This window comes from Calidris pugnax, unplaced genomic scaffold, assembly GCF_001431845.1.
Source record: "Calidris pugnax isolate Ruff unplaced genomic scaffold, ASM143184v1 scaffold41, whole genome shotgun sequence".
Taxonomy (NCBI): domain Eukaryota; kingdom Metazoa; phylum Chordata; class Aves; order Charadriiformes; family Scolopacidae; genus Calidris; species Calidris pugnax.
This window is the reverse complement of record NW_015094509.1, coordinates 11,294,222-11,314,726: the sequence shown is the minus strand read 5'-3', so window position 1 is coordinate 11,314,726 and position 20,505 is coordinate 11,294,222. Positions and strand designations below refer to the sequence as shown.

General features: G+C 38.5%; 1 protein-coding gene across 2 annotated transcripts in view; it reads left to right on the top strand.

The window, feature by feature from the left end:
* AZIN1 (antizyme inhibitor 1) overlaps positions 1 to 20,017 on the top strand; it is a 20,767-nt gene extending 750 nt beyond the window's left edge. The window contains exons 1-11 of one of the 2 annotated variants that reach the window (XM_014965401.1): positions 7,027 to 7,165; positions 8,086 to 8,256; positions 9,245 to 9,418; positions 9,701 to 9,873; positions 13,445 to 13,579; positions 15,351 to 15,432; positions 16,478 to 16,552; positions 17,451 to 17,616; positions 18,178 to 18,296; positions 18,469 to 18,683; positions 19,343 to 20,017. In XM_014965401.1, coding sequence (XP_014820887.1) covers positions 9,317 to 9,418; positions 9,701 to 9,873; positions 13,445 to 13,579; positions 15,351 to 15,432; positions 16,478 to 16,552; positions 17,451 to 17,616; positions 18,178 to 18,296; positions 18,469 to 18,683; positions 19,343 to 19,454 — 1,179 coding nt within the window. In that variant the 5' untranslated portion in view covers positions 7,027 to 7,165; positions 8,086 to 8,256; positions 9,245 to 9,316 and the 3' untranslated portion in view covers positions 19,455 to 20,017. Of the gene's footprint in view, positions 1 to 6,967; positions 7,166 to 8,085; positions 8,257 to 9,244; positions 9,419 to 9,700; positions 9,874 to 13,444; positions 13,580 to 15,350; positions 15,433 to 16,477; positions 16,553 to 17,450; positions 17,617 to 18,177; positions 18,297 to 18,468; positions 18,684 to 19,342 lie in introns of those variants that run through there. The other variant, XM_014965400.1, reaches the window with a different exon arrangement.
* Positions 20,018 to 20,505: the final 488 nt, after the last annotated feature.

The window sequence follows — 20,505 nt, the reverse complement described above, 5'->3', positions numbered from 1 at the left end:
ATCTCTTCCCCCTCTCTTTTTTTTTTTTTTTTTTTAATCTGTATGCAGGAGGATGAGCACTTCCAGAAGTACAAACAGCATGTGTTGGCTTTTTGATAAACAATTTAATTGTCTTGGTGTAGATTATCAGAATTTGAAAATAGTAGTGTGCCTATTATATGGGGCTTTCATTCAAGAGAGGACTATAATTTTTACTCACCTAGTATTTTTCTCAGCAGTATTACCTGATGAATTTCTGAGACACATATGTGCGAGTGAACTTTGTAAATAGGGTTACTTTTCTGAATTAGGGCTGTTGGCTGCAGAAATCCTAAAATTAAATGCTGTAACTTTAGTCTCTCCATGATAATTCTGAAGTCGTGAATTGGCACTGCATGACTGTTAACATCAAATCATGATTTGCTGAGTATTGTGTGATTTCTTGTGGTATTTTATACTGAAATAGTTAAAACTTGCTATTGTAAACAGTAACTAATGCTGATCTTGGAGGGTGTGCCTTCCCAAATGCCTGTCTCCATTATTTGCTAATTACTATCCACTTCCACAAATAGTTGTAGTTGAGCTACAGTAGAATGTGGAATTCCGTGCTGGATGGAAATCGTGTACCAATTATAAATGCCTTTACATTTTTAAGAGGTAAATAGTTACTAAAGAAAAACAAAAGCCATGATAACTGAAAACAAATGAATGCGCATAGCTGATCTTAAGGAGCACAGAAAACTCTGGAATGTGTGTGGTTATCCTGTTCTGTTAACATAAAGCAATAGCTTTATGTGGTTTTAACAATAGCCTTAAATGCATTTGTAGTATCTGAGTTAAGCTGATTTTATCCACTACTTACTTTTTCCTGTCTAGCTGGAGGCATTTTCATTTGGCTTAGTACCTATAAATTATATAATGCTTTTTAATGTAGAACTTGAGTAAGAATGGTTAAGTGCATCTAACTGAGCCAGGTACTTTTTAAAGACCACAAAGAGTCCAAATGCCAGTTGTGTTAGTATGTCTCCTAATATGGTACTTAATGTAGATGACCTTGTTCTTTGAAAATACTGCAGTAACAGAGGTGCAGGATGAGCTTGGTTTATCATGATTTCTAGTTTTAACTCCAGAGGTTATGTTCTTTTTCTTTTGTGTGAAACCTACTGAAATAACCACATATATCTGGTTCTATGTAGATAACTGCTCCATTCAAGTTTTCAGTGTGAACTGTATTCACTTTCTGAATATTGCTGTTATTTAGTAGGCATCACGTGGTTTTTGTAAGAAAAAGATCTGAGAAAATTGTTTCTCTTGTTCACTTTCTGAGTTTTGGCTCATTCTTGTAGGTAGTTAGAACTCCTGCGTGACCTTTTGCACTTCAATAGGAATAAAGAAGCAGAAAGATAGGAAAGGCAGAATTGTTAGGACAGCGTAAATAAAGTATAAAATCTTAAGGTACTATAAATGTATTTTAGTTTCTAAAACTGTTGGAAGGAATTCTGGCTTTTACTGAAGTTTTTCTCTTGGAGAAAGCTTCTCTGGTACTTTCATTGAGATTATTCTTTGTCTAGCTGGTAGGCTGATGTGTTGTGACAAAGAGTGCAAGGTATAGCTTGTCCTAGAGTGGGATTGCTGCTAAACTTGCTGTGTTTGTAGCTGAACGTTCAGATGATCTGTGTCTTTATTTTTATCTTGGTGTTCAGTAATAACATATTATACACAAATATAAGTAGCTTAGTATTGAATTTAGTGGTGCTGTAGGTAGGAGTGATGTGCAGGTAAATCTGTACCTGTTCCAGTGAGCTGAAGCACAGGTAATTGCCTCAAACACAGCTAAGATGTAAGTGAGCCAGCTAAGTGGTAGTTTGAGTCCTGTTCAACTTGCAAAGTGATTTAATGGGAAAAAGGCCAATTGAGCTTTTAAATATAATTATTAATATAATGTTCCCGTGGAACTCAAATAAAAATCTTCTGTCTGAAGGTGTACTTACATTCCCATTAAACTTGCTTCCTTTCTCTCCCTCCCACTTTTGTCCTTGCATTACACTGGCCAAGGAAGAACTTGGGATTTGGTTCTGTCTTGCTTTTCGAGCTCTGACTTCCTGAGCAGTCTGGCAACTGTGGTCTGAAGTATTGCTGCTTTGAAAGTCTGTTCTATTTATTGCCACATCTGGTTGATCGGAAATGGAAAGAATTAGCGATGGAAATCTAATCTATGAACAAACCCTGCCTATGCCAAGTGGAAGCGGTAGTTATCTGGACTGGCTGGCCTTTGAAGCTCTCTTGACTTTGTCTAAATGGGACTGAGTGGCAGTCAGGGAACAGGAGGGCTGGGGGGTCAATGGGAAGGCCAAATACTAGAATTGACCAAGTAAGAGGATAGGATAGGGAAGTAGCTGCCTGCTCTGGTCATGAAAGAGAAGTGTGGGTATGGTACCACAGAAGTACACATGCGCCTACAAGAGTTTTTCTAGCTTACTGGCTTTGAGTAATGTATTCAAACCTCAAGGAAACAGAAGGAGGTTCTTGAAAGCATGGTTCCTGTAGAAGATGTCAGATGGGGCATTGTTTTTTAGTATCTCCCTGCTCCGCTCGCTTACTTCAGCGGAGTTAAGTTTCTCATTTAACTGTGTGGAATAGTCCTGAGAGAATGCAACTGACCTCAGCTGTGCGGGTGGTCAGTCCACTGTGACCCTCAGTGGATTTGTAGGGAGAGGCAGCTTGGGTGATGCAAAATGTCTGCTGCCACTGTGAACAGACACCTGCTTCAGCGTTTCCATCAGTTGGTTAGTGGCTGCGTTCAGCTAGCTGAGTGGTAAGGCTGTAAGCTGGTGAAATTAATATTTTTTTAAAAGGTACTTCCATTATAGATAGGCATTTCTTGTACTGAAAACAGAGGACTCATGTTTCTACTCTTCCAGTACACCTTCTGTACTTAATTGCCAATATTAGTGACAAAGTGCTTCTACTTTTTTGATCTGTTACCCGTGAAGAACCAGTATTGGAAGGAATGCAAGATGTATGTATTTTACCTGTTATGATTTTTGCATCAGCATAATTGTTAATCTCATACATATTTATTTTGCTTAATAAGACATGTAGTTGAAAGGCATTAATGGGAGCCTGTTTGGTTTACAGAGACTTTGTTCTTTTCAGAGGAAGTTTTTAATGAAAGAACCAAACCTCAAGGAGGTGGTTTTTTTCAGACGAAACAATATGTATTTCTGACAATGTAAAGAAAAAAAATTTGAGAATTATGTGTTTGTTACAGATGCTTGCATATGACAAGTGTGTGTTTAGTTAGGCACTTTTCAGAGCACTTTAATTTTCTTCTATTCCAGATGTCTGCATTAATTGCAGTGTTTAAATATGTAAACTTTAAGATAAAAGTTCTTCATCTGGAAAGTCATTGTGTTAAACCCTAAAGAGCCTGAGGATGTAATGCTTACTTCAAAGAAAGCAATTGCATGCCTACGTAGAAGTCTCATACCACTTGACAGCTTTTGTTTGCCCTAAAATATATGTCCTGGAGCATTGTGCAGACTAACATTTCAGGTGGTAAAATGGGTGGTTACCACACTAAGTCTGTCGAATCATGACTTGCAGCAAGTCAGCACTTCCAGCAAGGACTGAACTCTGTGCTGTAATGATTCCTGACTCATTTTACAGACATAGAAGAAGTTTTAAACCATTCTCTTTATTTCCTCCTGAGTGTATTCATTTGATCTTTCCCAAATTTTACCATTGATTCTTCTCCCCCCTCAGGATGGGGGCCAGTTAGAACAGAGTAAGGTTATAGCACAATCCCAAACCCTACTGCAGGTATTAATCCCTTAAAGGAACATTTCTGAAGCATGCACTGTTTCTGCTGTAGCAGTGCTGGTAGGAATTTCAGTTTTCTCTTTGCAGAATATTATTCCGATCTTGTTCTCAACAAGACTGAAAAGATGCCATTTGTTCCAGAGCAGGAGAAATCGGAGAGGAATGGGCTGTGACTCTGAGGACAGAAGTTGATAGGCTAATGTTAGCTTTTTTCACTTGATTAATTTTGCTAAATGGAAAAGCTTAGATGTGACAGACATGCTTAGAAAAAGCAATTGCTGTTAAGCAGCCTGAGAGAGGTTATTGTAGGTGTTTTATGACTTACTGCAGCTATTTTATTAAGTCTGTCCTAGCATGGATTCCTTTTCATCCCTGCCTCTTGACTGTAACGTGCTTTTGGATAAATGAACTACAAGAGACAATGGCGGTTTTAGGAAATGATCTTCATCAAAGCTAACAAGAAGCTCTTGGCTGCCTGAATAATCCTTGCTGTTATTCAGAGCTGATGTGTTCAATTAGTTGAGTAAAACACAAATGTCTTTACTTTTTTTTTTATGAAGCAGTCTGCTCGTCTGAAATTAATATGCTTATTTTTGCTCTCAGACATACATTTTTTTTCTTAAAATCTTTGCCTTAAGACTTAGCTTTGTCTTAATCTGATCACTTCCCAGATAAATGTTCTTTTTGTTTCCTGTTGGGTTTTGGGTGTTAGTGGTAAAGAGACCTCTTCTCCTCTGTGCTTTACTTGAACCAGTTATTTCCCCCTGCTCAGGAACTCCCCAAAAGTAAGAGGCAGCTATAGACACTACAGTCATTGCCTATGAAAAAAACCATTCTATTAAGAGACGACATTCATAGTTTGTCCAATTTGAATAAACAAAAAGAAGCTCAGATACGAGGCTTCTGCCAGCCCCGGTCGTGTCTCGTGTGCATTCAGTTGCAGGTACTCCCAGTATTTACTGGGATGTGAACGGGGAGGGAGGAAAGAGGAACTGGGATCACAGAAACTCAACTTCTACAGAGTTACTGTGTCAAAATGTTGCCGTGGAGCTCTGTTGAACTTTTTCTGAAGTCCCTGCACAGTTCAATTGAGTCCTAAAAGATGTTACGGATTTAGATGAAGCATAAAACATGTTTGTCCTCCGCGTCACAAAAGTAATACAAAACCTGTGGGTTTTGAACGGTTGATAGGTCTACATCTGAATAATCTGCTGAAAGTGGAAATCACTTTGCTCTTGTGTGTTCAGCATGGTTGTTTACTTACTCCTCTCTTTGGGTAGTATTTTTCTTGCAAGAAGACAATAGAAGAGCTGTTATTGTAGAAGAAAAGTTTAATGTGTTTTACACGGCCAGCAAGTTCCTAATGAGGCATAAAGTGCTTTAAAACTTAGTTAAACATTAGGCTAAGTCATAATATAAAGAAATTACACTAAAATAATAAAATTCTGCTGTTATCTTTTTTTTTTCTTCTTTTGATCTTCGTGTTTTGAATACTCCAGAACTGCATAAAGTTTTCAGTAAAATGCTAGTGCCAGCTTTTCTTTCTGGGGGGAACCCAAACCAAACCCTTTTTGTTACTCTGCTCCTGGAAATCATGGATATTTTGTGAAAATGAACGTGTTGAGAACTTTGTACTAATCAGCTAGAAAATCTAATGAAGTCCCTGTACTCTGGTCTTCATGTTTGTTTCACTGATTCGAAGTCCAGCTTGGTTCACAAGCTTGTCTTTTTTTGTTTGGTGCTGTGTCTTTCAAAGGAGTTTAGCTGTTGCTCACAAACTTAAAACTGAGACTGACTGAAAATGTTTTTCCTGGTTATTAAAGTGTCTACCACCTAGTAATTGTTTCTATAATTGTAATTTAGTTAAATCCTTACATCAATGTGATAATTATCTCGCTCTTTCATGATTGTTTTAGATCTTCAGGATTTACTTAAGCGTATGAATGACTCACTGTACATGTGAGACAAGTGTGTTCTTACCCAGCGTACTTGTCTTTATCATTCAGCTTCTCAATATAACTGAGAATTCTTGCTGCCACGGAGTTAAATTCACCTGGCAGTAACTGTTTCTCTTAAGAAACATAGGTGGCATACTTGAGTTATGCAGAAAACACAGAAAACTGCTGGCTCGCTTCCCTGTTACTGGGTGTAGTGACAAGCAGGAGCAACTGCTGCTTGGTGGTCTTAATATTAGATTGAGCAAAAGTAACTTTGATCATATTAACAATGTTAACTAAACTTATGTTGCAAATGGTGGAATTTATATTATTTGTTTTTCGACTGCAGAGGGGAGGCGGAAGGAACATGGGACAGTTAATACTATGGCCTTGTGACCATTTAAAGCCAAAATTATCTTCTTAGCTTTCCTTAGTGAAGCATTTTTTTACCTTTGGCTGCAATGTTTCTGGTTTCTGTCAATACTTTTAATTAGAAAAATAATTTTGTAATAAGTAAGCACCAAGTACAGGTGCCTTAAGAAAATAATCTTTTTTTTTTTTTGTAAATACTATGCAACTTCTGTTGAGATATTAGAAAAAGTCTGGGGTGTTTATGTAAAGAAGGATCTTCTGAACAAAACAGCAAAATAAATGTTTAGTAAATACGGTGTGTGAAGACAATGGTTATAAATGAGCATCTAAACAAAAAACAGAATGTTAACACAAATATGTGAATCTTAACAAATATCAATACTAACATTTAATCAATAAACTACAAGTTTTTGTTAACAAATTCAGAACTGTTGTATGACAGGCAATCTTCCAGTTGCATACTTGAATACTAATGCCCTTTAAGATGCTGTACTTAGGAATAGCTGAGCTGAGGTGTTTGTACAAGTGTGCTACACTTGCAGTATTTTTGTAGTTTGCATAAGCTCAGCACAGATCAGTGTGTGTACAGGCTGGGACGCTTCTCAAGACCCAACCTGCATCAGTGGTTTCCTACTTCTCTTTTAGTATCAGATTTAAAAGATGCAGCTTCTATTTTATTCTTGGTTTCAGTAGAACTGCACTATCCTTACCCCGGCAAATGGAGGGTGGACAGAATTAAAAAAAAAACAACTTTATTTTTGTAGAGAGAGCGTGTGTGTTAGTGTTTGTAATTTTTAAATAGCGGCATAGTATGCTTTGTGCCTCTCTTCTCATTGATTTATGTTTTCTTTGCACAGTTTGTTGCATAATTTAAGGACCCGGATATAAGGCTTGGAAGCCCATCCCTTGTGTTTCTTGGTTTATGACTGTCGGCTTTGTGGAATACGGCTGAGATGAAAGGATTTCTCGAGGATGCAAATTACTCCATTGGCCTGTTGGATGAAGGAGCAACTCTTGCAGATGTTATCGACAACTGTATTTATGAACATACTCATGTAAGTTTTATAAGTTTTCCAAATCTGCTGGTTTAGAACTCTTAAGTCTTCAAAGTAGGTCAAGGTATTTAGCACTGATGAGCTGACAGCAATAGAGGAACAGTCGGCTAAAACTCACCTTACAGTTTCCTCTCCTAATTCTACTACTTTGCTGTTTATTTGCCTCAAGCTGAATTCTCTTGGGGGAATTTGGGCAACAATTGTTACTTCCCTCAGTGTGGCTACTAAGAAACTAATCTTGCTAATGTAATTAAATACAGGTTCCCATCTCATTGTTTCAAGAGATTTTATTATCAATGGGTTTTAGACCAGGAACCTGAAATTGAGCAAGTGGATATCACTGAGTGAGAAACTTGTTTTTGCTCTTTCCCTAAAAATATACCGAAGTTTAGACAAATGTGTGCTGAGCCAGTTTAAAGCCATGTTTAAAATTTCTGTGGCTGATCATGGTTGTATGGTTATACATCCTCCCATTACCCTTCCCTCTGTTTGAAGCATGGGTAGAAGCATATTGTGAGGTGCTACCTTTTTTCTTTCAAGAAAATAAACTGGTCTAAAAGCTCTTAAGCTTTAGCAACCTACTGGAAAAGAAACAAATAATTCTGTGTGTACAGTTATAGTTTTATTGAATACGGCTTCACTCACTTCTTAGGAGGCAGGATGATGTTGTTGTCTGTTTTATAGACAAGACTGTAGAAATAAAGAGCTTTTTTTTTTTAAAAAAAAGGTTTTGTTAAGCAAATACTGTATCCTTTATATGCCATACCTATGAGTTGTTCGCTTTTCCTTTGGTTTAGCAAAACTAATGTTCAAATGCAAGTGCTCAACTGTAGTACAGCAAAACAGCTAAATCCCATGGCCTTCTGAACGCAGGCGTAGGATTCCCAAATCCTGATTCCTAATATTCTTTTTCTGTCTAGCAAATAAATAGGTAAACTACTGGCAACATGTCATGTCTCCAACCACTGGCTGGCTCACAGAGGATAGCTGCCTCCTGCTGCTTTCATTTACTCCTTTAGCTCAAGGGGTAGAGGCCTGTGCCATGGATCTAAAGCTCCAGATCCCATTCCTGCTGGTGACCCGTACAGGGGGTCAGTATGCTTCCACCCGATGGAATTTCTCTTTGTGTTTTTTAAACAGAAATAAAGACGTTGTATACAATAAGCCACAAACAACATAGTTTCATATCTGCGAAAGTCAAGTGCTAGAATTAACATTTGGTGTACAGTCTTAATTCGGCTTGATCGTATACTTTGTGATGGTCTTTAAATGATAGAGTAGGCCATTCGTTTACAGGAATTTTTACTGAGTGCACATTATAAACAACTATGATCTGTTTGGACTTTGATTCGCTACGTCCACATCATGACTTGGTATCGAGAGAGACTGTGGTAACAGATGCACAAACTGGTAACAGTTTCCACAAAAAGTGCCTGTGCGTTTTCTGGAAGATTATGCACTTGATTCTGCAATCTTAATGCACTGAATTTAGTTCTTAAAATTCTGTTTGAACTTTGTGCTTCACAAGATGTGAACAGTCTCAAACTTGACTTCCTGAATTAAAATACTATCAAACAAATTTTCAGTAAAATAAGCTGTTAGCTAGATGTTAAAGTAATGGTAGTGCATTAGATTTTATTCCTTGTATAATAAGCTATAAATTATGTTGAGACTGTGGAAGCTTTCATCCCAGTGAATTTTCTTCTTCCAAAAAAAATTGCAGACGTCTGAAAATGCAAAGTTGGAAGAGATTTATAACCTATTCTGTATTTTTAGATTAAAATCAGCATTTGCCATTTAAGTAGCATCTCTTGTTCAGGGATCTCAGAATATTGTCTAAATAGCAACCATAATATCTCTGAAGTGGTAGGTATTCCTTTTGATTGTTACTGTTTTTTAAACTAGTGCTAGGTGAAAATAAAAACAAGAGGATTGTTCAAGATCAAACCTAAAAGTTAATAGCAGGATGAAAAAAAATTTACATAATCCTTTAAGACTTAGTTTCATGGGCTATTTTATGTTTTGACAGCAAACCCACAATTTTAGATGTTTTATTTTCCTGTTTTTCCTTTTGTTTAGAGTGGGAAAAGAGCGTTTTTTGTTGGTGATCTCGGAAAGCTTGTCAAGCAGAACACCCAATGGCAGAACGTGATGGCACCAATAAAACCATTTTATCCTGTAAGATGCAATTCTACTCCAGGTGTACTCGAAATTTTGGGAACCCTTGGTGTTGGATTTGCATGTTCCAGTAAAGTAAGTTTTTGTTTTCTCTGTATGTGTGTGATTTATTTTTTTTCCACCTGCCTGCTATTTTAAATTAGGCTTTTTTTTGTGTAAAGTGCCATGGTTATATATAATATAATTATAATTGTGAACTTCTGTGTAACTGGCTGTTGCAAATCTGTACTTCCACCCTAGCAGCAGTGAAGAGTTTTCTCTTTATATATTTGACTATTTAGTTCAGTACTAAAGCACATCTAATAACAATTCAGTGAAGATAGTGCACTGGACTCTGGTATGCTCCTTTTTTTTCAGTCTGAAATGGCATTGGTGCAAGACCTGGGCATTTCTCCTGAAAACATGATCTATACAAATCCTTGCAAGCAAGCTTCTCAGATAAAGTATGCAGCGAAAGCTGGGATAAACATCATGACTTGTGACAATGATATTGAGCTGAAGAAAATTGCACGTAACCATCCAAATGCTAAGTAAGTGTCAAAATTCTGGTTTTGGTTTTTATGTGGTGGAAACTTAAATTTGCCTATATTCTGGGTTGTATGAGTTGCAAGCAAGGTACATGGCTTCTTCAATACAATTCACTTGTACCTATTTTTCTGTTCTCTGATGTCTCTGTTTAAGGTAGCCTTTTTACAACTTTTTACCTACTGGGTCTCAGCTTCCTAATACGATATTAAGGCCCTTGTTTTGGGAGAAATCTTGCATTTTGATTTCATAAGGCAATCTTAATGAAAAGGTTTCGGTGATTAAACTTCAGAAGTCTGTCACCTCGTCATGTGCAAGTACATCTTCCTCCTGCTCCTTTGCAGCTTCAGTGTTTTCTTTCAGGGTGTTCAGCTGAAGCCACTAATAATCCAAACAGGGCTGAGACTATCAGTAAACAAACATGTGCATTGGGTCCCATCTAGGGATTGGGTGTGCCCTGCAGGATTATTAAATGTACCTACAGGTATTCCCTGCTGTTCAACTGTTTGGTTTTTGGGTTTTTTGGTGTTTTTTTTTAGTCACCTCAGTACTGGCCCATATGCCTTCTGTAGAGAACTGATCAAAGCTGATGTTCTTGTTGCTGAATACAAGAATTTTATTGTTGCCAATGTATCATGGTCCCATTTGGACTGCTAGGTCCCCATGTCATTAAGTGTCACGTTCCTCACATAGGGCTACTTTGGCTGTGGGCCATGCCTTTAAGAAATTTGGAGTTGGAGCAGTAGTGAAGTGAATGTTACACTGCTTTCCACTGATTACCGAGGTGTAGCTTCCCATAAACTGAATTCCTGACATCCTTACAAAGCCCTTGGTTCTAGACAGTCCTTATTAAAGCATCATGTCTTCTCCCAAAACTGTGGCCATAGTTGTAGAATTCAGAAGATTCCACTGAGCTTGGTGTCTGGAGACTCTGCTCATCCCACCTGGTTGGTTGTTTGGTTTGTGTTTTTTTTTCTGACTATGTCAAGAGTTAATATTGTTGCTAGTGATTACACTTCCTCCTCGTGGAAGCCCATCAGTGCTTCACATATTGGAGAGTACTTCCTTTGCAAATAATGTTATCTATGATAAATATTGTTTTGTGTAAAACCTTGGCCTTGACATACTGCATGCGTTTGAAAGCCTTAGTGATGTTAAAGCTGTCTCTCAGTCATTAGTGTTTTACCAGTGTCACGGTGGGGGTTTTTTTGCAGTGTTTTGTTAGTTTTCGCGTTAATTTATTTCCTTGAGTCCAACAGACTCTCTTAGAAGATGTCTATCGTAACATCCACAACAAAAGTTAGGCTGCAAATTTTTCTTGAGCCAGAGAAATCAAAAAGCAGGGACATAGAATGAAGGAGTTTCATGAGCTGGAGAAAAACAACATAAATTCTTCATTTCTTTTCAAGGATTCCATAGGCTAATATATGAAAAAGTTCCTTTATACCAAGGACAAGAAACTCAATTTCTATGAAAGAATTGCAATTTGCCATCTAAAATTTCTAGAACCTTGATCTCCAGCTCTCCTATTGGTAGAGATTTGTTTGCTTGTTTTATTAGAATTCTCCTATTCAGGTCATTAAAACTTTGATGCTGAAGGTGACAACTATGAATTTTCCTCTTTCTCTTCCTTGGCATAGCTTCAATAAGTCAAAGCCTTTGTATAGCGTTCTTCCTGTGTGTGGTTGTTACAGCTAGGTTGTCTTTGTGTAGATGAAGCTACACAAAGAGCTATGCTCTGCTTAGAAAGCTGTAATTCTCTTTCTCATTTTCTGAAAATTCTTTTAACTTTCTGCACTGAATTTGGTAATAGATGAGTTTCCTCTTATAATTGAGGTTTCCGCCTTTGGAAGGCTTAGTAACTTGAATAACTGTAATTTATTATTTTTTTTTTGTGGAGGAAGAATGTCAGAAAGGAGTGTTTATTCTCCTGCTTCTTTATACCTTTGGGTTTTGCTACGCAAAGTTAAACTGCTAAGGTTGTTGGTGTCCTGAGAGCTCCAGTAAGAGTCATGGTTGTTACAATTATTAATGCTTCCTTAAAAATAAACAAAATCCAACCCCCAAACACACACATCAACCTTTAGCCCTGCATTAACTGGCTGAAACCCAGGAAGAAGAATCCTGCTAGATTTCTAGAAACACTGAATTCTTTCTCTGGTTTTGCACTAGAAAAATATCTTGACTAACTTCCAGTGCTGCCATAACAATTCATCAATAAAATCTAACATTGGATGTCATCTCTAAGAAGCCTTGTGTAATCTTAATATGAGGTTACAAACAATAGTAATATTAATTTGATTTCTCTACTATTTTAAAGAATTTAACTTTTAACATTTTTTTTGTTACATTTAGTACTCTTTCAAGATGCTTTACAAAAATATTGTGTGACTACAAATTCATTGAACAGAAGTGTCTGTGCTAGTGGAGCAACAGGAAGCAAGAGGCTAGTCACAGTTTCTCAAGCAGTATAAATTGCAATTAACAAGAATTGCTGGGCAACCTGTGAGAATTTAGGTATTTTTTTTTCTCTTCTAAAATACACTTTAAAAACAAGGTGAAACATTTGGAAAGGACTTTTAGAAGTTAGGGTAGATGTTGGCCAACACATTTTGTATTGGCTAGGCTAAGTTTTGCTGGTTTCATGTCTTGAGAGGAACTATCTCACTAGTGCAGAGCTTTTATCGCTTACACTCTCCATCTTGGTTAACTGTAATGTACTCTGTGCTGTCTGTGTGTATGTCATGACACAACTTGTGTTTAGCTTACAATATGGCAAATTAATTGATCTTTATTGGGGGTGGGGGAGGAGGAAGTGGCTTTCTTAGTGGACAGCAGTTTGAATTTGTGAGTTTCGAGGATGTACGTCTAGGGGTTTTGATGCAAACATGCCTTTGCCACTCAAGTGTTACTGCAGTGTAGCAAACCTTCAGCAGGGGCTCTGGGGTTTGCCAAACTGGCCCAGAGAGAGGCTTTGACAGGAGGGTAGAACCTGTTTCACTGCCTAAGGCTGTATGAGATGGTACTCATTGCCTCCCTGCTCCATGAGTCCCCTGGAAAAAGGAGCAGGGAACGGACTGACGCCCCCACCCCATCCCCAGTCTGTGTGCTCGGCCTGGAGGGGAGGTGGAGGGCTGGGATCAGGCCTCAATGTGTCAGCCTGATGTTCTCCAGATGCTGATAACCAAATCTGAGGGTTGACTGACTGGAGGGGAATCTCCACACTCTCCTCTTGGCTAGAAAGGAGGATAGAGATGGGAATAATGACTTCATGAGGAAGTATATTTTATTAGAAGGTAACATTCTCTTTTATTACAGCACTCAACAGACTCTTGGTGCTACAAAAGAGTCTTAATTGCTGCATTTCGAAATCCCTTGTCCTTGTTGGCTCCATGTTTTAGCCCCTAATTGCTAGTTTTTTCTCTGTACAGGATTGTTTTTATTAGGTTCACTTGACTCATCCATCGATGGAGCTGGAGTACTGACAACATAATCAACACACTTCTGACAGTCTTCAGGCTTCACATGTGCTGATGATGTAAACCAACTGCCCCAATCATCTTCCCCTTCTCTTAGGCTCTTACTGCACATTGCCACAGAAGACATTACTGCTGATGAGGAGACGAATATGAAGTTTGGCACCACCCTGAAGAACTGTAGGCACCTCATGGAATGTGCTAAGGAGCTGGGAGTCCAAATAGTTGGTGTTAAGTGAGTAACTTTATTGTTCTCTGCTGGCTGAGCAGATGTTTGTATGATGTACTTGAGACTAAGAATACAAAAGAATTTTTTTTTTCCCTTTGGCACTGTTTTACAAGGGGTTTTAAAGAGGGGAAAAAAAAACCCACCCAAAACTTCTGCATTTGCTTGCATGCAAGCTCTAATATCCAAGCAAAAGCTAGCATGAAACAAAGTGACTATTACAGATATCAAAGCAATTTGAAATAAAGGATCAGAAATCCTCCTGTCAGCATAAAAGCAAAGTTCAGAAGCTTCTCCTATTTTCGAGCTGTACTCTTGGACTTTTGTGGTAACTGGATTTGTGGTTTTCAAGTAATCAGCAGCATAACAGACGAGCGCTTGTACAGCCAGGGACAGCTTGGGCAGACTTTGTGAACAAGATGAACATGGGGTTGGATTTTGGAAGTGCTAGGCCCTATGGCACTCTTTAATCATATCAAGATAAAATACTGAGATGAGTTTTTGAGTTGTAATGAATCCTAGTGTTGTGAGAGCTTCCAAATGATCTGTGGTATTTTAATTTGAAGTTTGACACAAAGTCTTTAGTACATGGAGGAGAAATGTGTGCACAAGTTTTTGTTCTGTCTACCTCCAGCTTGTATGCATCACATGCTCATGAATGTTTTAAGAAGGTAACCAGACAGGTAAAAGAGAGTGGGTCATCAATGCAGTGAAAATAGTATTTAAAATGGAAGCCAGGTTTTGAGGATTTAAACAACAATTGTTTTGATATAAATCTGTTTGATGTTAAACTTAAGTATAAACATACTATAATTGTTACAAATGACAAATGTATTTAAAAATTAGGTGATACTACTGAGAAAATGTACGTCTTATATAATGTCTAAAGTAACTAACAAAAATCATGACTCTTTTTTGCGTTTTGTTTATTAAAAAAAAATAAATTAAAAATCCATATGCAGATTACCTTTTCTTGGTCGTTCCTTAAAGAAGTGAGTAGACTTGGAGTAGAGAGCGTGGTGGAGCAGATGGGTATTTGTATGATCTGTCCAGAACCAGCAGACCCATCCTAGTCTTTAGGAAGCCCATGGGAATGATGCTGCTGGTTTTAGCACCTTGGTTACTGCCAGTATTACAGCACTGCTTACACCCTTTGGACAAGGAAGCAGAGGAGCTTGTGGGAGGCATCAGCGCTTCTCTGCTTCTGGTGACCTGCTCACCAGCCTGTTCAGCCTTGCTCTGAAACTAGGACCTGGCCTGGGGTGAAGAGGCTTCAGAACACAGTGGCAGTGGGACACTCCTCACCTTCTTCCAGATGTTGGAGAGAGTAGGGAATGTGCACATACAGCCCTAGGTTTGAGAAGAAAACTGGATGGCCCAGGAGAAAAGGTGTACAGGCCAAGGCAACACAAGGTAGGGTAGGAGAGGGGAGACTGTGCAGGTGCTGTCTTAGTGTTGGACCCACTGAAGAACAGATTTTAACCACTTTGATGGCAAAGACTGAAAGGTTCAGTAAATCTGGTTTTGTTTCTTAAAGACAAGAATATTGTAGGACATTCTTAGCGTTAAGAGCAAGACAAGCCTCAAGTACAGATCTAATGCAATAGAAGGCAATAATCTTCTGGGCTTACTCTTTGCACAGTTACTGTATTATCATGGAAGCTTGTTTTGAGCCACCTGGGAATGAGCTGCTTCCATTGCTGTTCTGTGTAGTGAGACGGTTTGCTCGGTCTGAAAGCTGCACCGTTCAGTGTATTAACTGTGTTTTTATTTCTTTCAGATTTCATGTTTCAAGCTCTTGCAAGGATCTGCAGTCGTACATTCATGCTATCTCTGATGCTCGGTGTGTGTTTGACATGGCTGTAAGTAGATACATACACACATACAGTTGCTGCAAACTAACAGCCAAGTACCTTGTTGCCAAAATATATCAATGCAGGACACAAAACTTTTAGTGAGGGCCTAAATACCCCTTTGTGAGTGTGGTAGAGGTAAAACAAACTTTATGATGCTGATTGTGGACAAAGATTAATGAATACTGTCCCACTGACAGACAGCAGCCTTATATGCTATTTTCAAATAAAAAATTAGTTTTCTATTTTCGGTAGAAGCATTTTGAAATTCAAATCTCAATCCTGCAAATACCCAGTTAACACTTCTACGTTAATTAAAATACTAAGTGTTTGTGTATTGACACTTATTGTGATATATGTGATTTCTGAGATTAATACCTAAGCATCATAAGAAATAAAGGTGTTATATGGAGGGAGGGGATATCCAAATTTGGATGAAGAAGAATGGATTTGATGACTCATGTGAGTCTCACGTGTTCTATGTGTATTTTTCACATTGCAAAATTTGAAATTCTCTTCTCTGAATATCTGTCTTCCTGTAAATGAGAAGCTTGTAAACTAAATAGAGAAGACTGCAAATCTTTTTGCAAATCTTTTTACTGTTATTACTGCATTTAGTACATTAACTGTGACTGGAAACTCACTCATCTTTGTGCAAATTCATTGTAGCAGTCTTGTCACGTAAGCCCTGTCCAAAAGACTTGCATTATACATACTTGTAAATTCCAAAAGCTTTCTTTTGTCAGAATATACCACCCCGTTCAGGAAGTACTGTCTGAATATAACAAATGCCACTAGATGGGAGTTTCTGTGACTGTTGGACTTCCACTTGAGATTTGTTTCTTTTTTGCCTCTATTGACATCCCAATGCTACTGGTACTAGGTTTAATGGAGCTATACTAACTGCATGATGCTGTTAGTCCCTCACAAGACATACTTGGCTAAATATGCTAAGAAGTATGAGTACACAGAAAACAACCACAGTAAGGAGCAACAAAAAATATTTTTACAGTCACAGTTGTCCATGTGCTTACATTCTGCCTCTGCATTTTAGGAAGAATTTGGCTTTAAGATGAACATGTTGGATATTGGTGGTGGCTTCACAGGTTCAGAACTTCAGCTGGAAGAGGTAAATATATTAGAAGCTGAAACTCTTCGAGTTAAGAAGTTGAAGTGTTTAACATTCAAACTGACTAATATTGATAGCTGAAACCTGTTCTCTAAATTCCATGTTCAACTGTAATTCTTAAGATGCAAATAATTGGGTTTATATTATTTATCATTGGTAATGTAATCAGTCCTTGGGGGAGGTGATCACTATTTCTTTATTGCTTACTTAAGCATGTCACAGATTAAATTACTGTCCAAAACCACCTTAATGTAGTAATTCAGGTTTTTTGGCAGGTCACTGTTGTCCAAATGGTTACTCTTGTGTGGTTTGGGCCAGGATTGCTCTGCATCCTTGGGTCATAAACCATACTGCTACGGCATGAACATTTCTGGTACTTCCCTTTAGAACTGAAGACTAAAGGTCTTGCTTTTGTCTTTGCTTTGGCTAGACTTAAAACTCTTAATACTGATTTGGCCTAAATGGGATCTTTAGTGTGCAGTAGCACATAAAACAGAATAATAACAACCAAGATTTGAGGATCAGTGTTAAATAATGCAGACCTTTTCCTTGTTCTTCTGGACTCATATGTAATTTTACATTATCTGTTGTGCTGAACAAACTTGAAAATTATTTGTGCAGTCTTGAGTGTACCACAACTGGAACTTTGGCTGTGAGGAGGGACTGGGTAGTGCTCAGACTCAAGGTGCTCAGTCTTCAGTGTATAGCAGAATTGCCCATTTTCTTAAACACTTCTGTAAACTTTGGACCTCTGGTAAGGGCATGTGTCAGAGACTAGAGGAGTGGAGTAAGCTTTTGGTGTGCTTATAGAACTGTTGCCAACTGAAAGCGTGTGTGTGTCTCCGATAGACACACAAGCTGAGTTTCGTGGCTCTTACCTCTGACTTGAATTCCCCAGGTCAATCACGTCATCAGGCCGTTGCTGGATGCCTACTTTCCTAAGGAGTCTGGTGTTAATGTGATTGCAGAGCCTGGATGTTACTACGTGTCATCTGCATTTACACTAGTGGTTAACATCATTGCAAAGAAGGCTGTTGAGTATGAGAAACTTCTTCCTTCTGGAGGTAAGGGTCGTATTTGTCTTTTGTGTGTTGTGAATCAGCACAGACAACTGCCCGCTTTCAGTCAGGACAAACTAGTTTGTCTCAGCACATGTTTAATACATTCCCTCATGCTTGCAGTGTAATCTGCCTTTGGGGTTCTGGCCATATGTTATCTGTGTATCTCACTTTCTTTGTTACATTTCTGTGGCACTTCTTTTTTCATCAAGAAGTTTGACTTTTCTCAATGGTTGAACGTACACTGGGTGCTTTACAGGAGGTTCTGTATTAGAAGAACACAGAAAAACATAGTTAGAGCAAGCTGCTTCTCTGCTACAGTAGACATTGGATTTATATCCTTAACAGTGATTTTACTGAAAGTATTAATTTTATTAAGCCTCACACTTAATGTTACAACTGAATTTATAAGCTGGTCTCGTACAGATTACTCTGCTTGTAATTTTCCCATCCCAGTATATATGGAACCCCCTTGTCAGGAGAAGGCAGTTGACTGAAGTTAGATTGCAAAAGGACTATGTATGACAAAAAAATGCATGCAAGACAACTTCTTTTTTTTATTTCCAGTGGAGCAAACCAGGAATGATGATGAACCAGTATTTACCTATTACATAAATGATGGTGTTTATGGTTCTTTTGCAAGTAAATTGTCTGAGAAACTGAATGCTATCCCAGAGGTTCACAAGGTGAGTCCTTCTATAATCTTCAGAGTAGTCCTTACTCTTATGTTTTTATATATATTTAACACTTCACATGTATATAATTACATGTTTTAAAATAAAATTATCCTTATGTATATTTGAAAACGTTCTTATTTCATAAACTAAAGCCTGAATTACCTGGATCCTTTCCATACAGAAATACAAGGAAGATGAGCCTCTGTTTGCGAGCAGCCTTTGGGGTCCATCCTGTGATGAGCTTGATCAAATTGTGGAAAACTGTCTTCTTCCCGAGTTGAGCGTTGGAGATTGGCTGATCTTTGATAATATGGGTTCTGGTACCTTGGGTGAACAGTCTACCTTTAACGACTATCAGAGGCCACTGATTTACTACATGATGTCTTTCAGTGACTGGTAAGAAAACTCTCTTCATAGTGGCAGGATAGTTTTCACTTCTTTAAAGAGCACACGCTTCCAGCCAAACGTAAATGATACTTGATGGCAAATACAGGAGGATGCAACTGAGCATGAGACTGTGCCTTTTTAGGGTGGTTTTGGTTGCTTTTTTTTTTACTATTCGATCTGACTTTGCTAAGACTAACCTGAGAGCTATGATAAAATGCTTACTTTTGCTTTAGGGTTGCCAAAGGAAAGCAAAGCGCCCTGTGTGGACTAGTTCAGTTGGACAAGTTGTGGACTAAGTTTAGTGGCAGTCACTGCTGAGTAGTAGCCTTTTACTGCTTGACACCTGCTGTTGAGGTTTCCTAGTACTCATAATTGCAACTTGCCTGGAGCATTAGCACCATAGTAGGCAGGAAGGGCAGGGATGCTGTGGTGGTGGTGAGGAGAGTTGGGTGACCTGTTCCAGTGCAGAGGCAGCCAAGGCCCTCCTTCTGCCAGTCGTGCCCTTTCTGTGTCTGCCAAGCACTTGTGGAGCTGATTCTCCTCTGCTGAGACCAGGGCCAACCTACCCAGGGGGCAGCAAAGCCCAGATGCTGTATTTAAGGCTGGTTTCCGATATGAAATTGTACAGAAAAGCACCTTATTACAACTCTGCTCCTTTTCTGCTGCAGGGATGAGATGCAAGATGCTGGAATTGCTTCAGACACATTGATGAAGAACTTCTTCTTTGTGCCTTCTTGCATTCAGCTGAGCCCAGAAGACCGCTTTTCCACTGCAGCTTAAACAGGCATTAACGCTTCATTTAGACCTGCAGTTGCAAGTCTGTAGTTTGTCTGGTCAACATTCCAGTGTGGAAGAAATGGAACAATCTTGAATTCAATTCATTCTCTTCAAAACTTGAAAAAAAGTAGTAATAGCTAATGGGGACCAGGCAAAACAAGCTACAGCTACAATTCACTGGGGGGTGGGAGGGTTAGATAATGGCGTCCAAATTTAAAATCAAGTTCATTCAACCCCTGAGCGTTTAAATATGCAACAAAATGGATGACTTAGTGGAGATGGAAACCCATCACTTGGGTTCTTCAACAGTTTACATACAAGTACACAGTTTTTATACTAAGGATTCCTGTTAGAAAAGTCTTGTAAAGTTATTGTCTTTCGCCCAGATATATCAAATGTCAGTGGGAGACCAGTGTGACTTCATTAGATGTTTAGTGTATTTAGAATGTGTAAATTTGTGCTTTGAACTGTAGTTTAATAAATGTAAAATTGCATCATAGTATTTGTTGTATTTGACCCTTGATGTATCCCTTGTATGATTGCAATAAAACTTTGTGTAGATTTTACTGTTTTTCAGGCTAACTTTGGGAGGGGCTAGGCAGAAGAGGTAGCTGTAAGATAGATGTACACATGGTTGTTTTCAGAAGCCTTTTCTCTAGCCCATTTTTTCAGCTTTGGATTAAACCATTAATTAATTCAAGCTTGATAAACTTGTATGAACCGAACCTGGAAGGCTGAAAGGCACTTTTTGGTGGGTTTTTTTTTTTTTTTAGAGTATGACCTTAGATTCAGTTTTTAACACCAAACAGCAAACCTGCAACAGATACAGATGTACACAGAGGGGGTTGGTTTTTAGCTGGTGTGTGTGTGGTGCCCCTGAGGCAGCACAGGTTAGTGCAGCTCTGCCCTTGTCACAGAACCTTTAACTCTTTATTTTTTTTAAATGTTGTTTATTGAAGAGTCTAGCTTTTGTCTGCAGCTAGTTCTGTCTAGGGCTAACTCCGAAGAGAAGGGCTACACAGGTCTTCAGAAGCATCAGTGTTGGTTTGTGCTG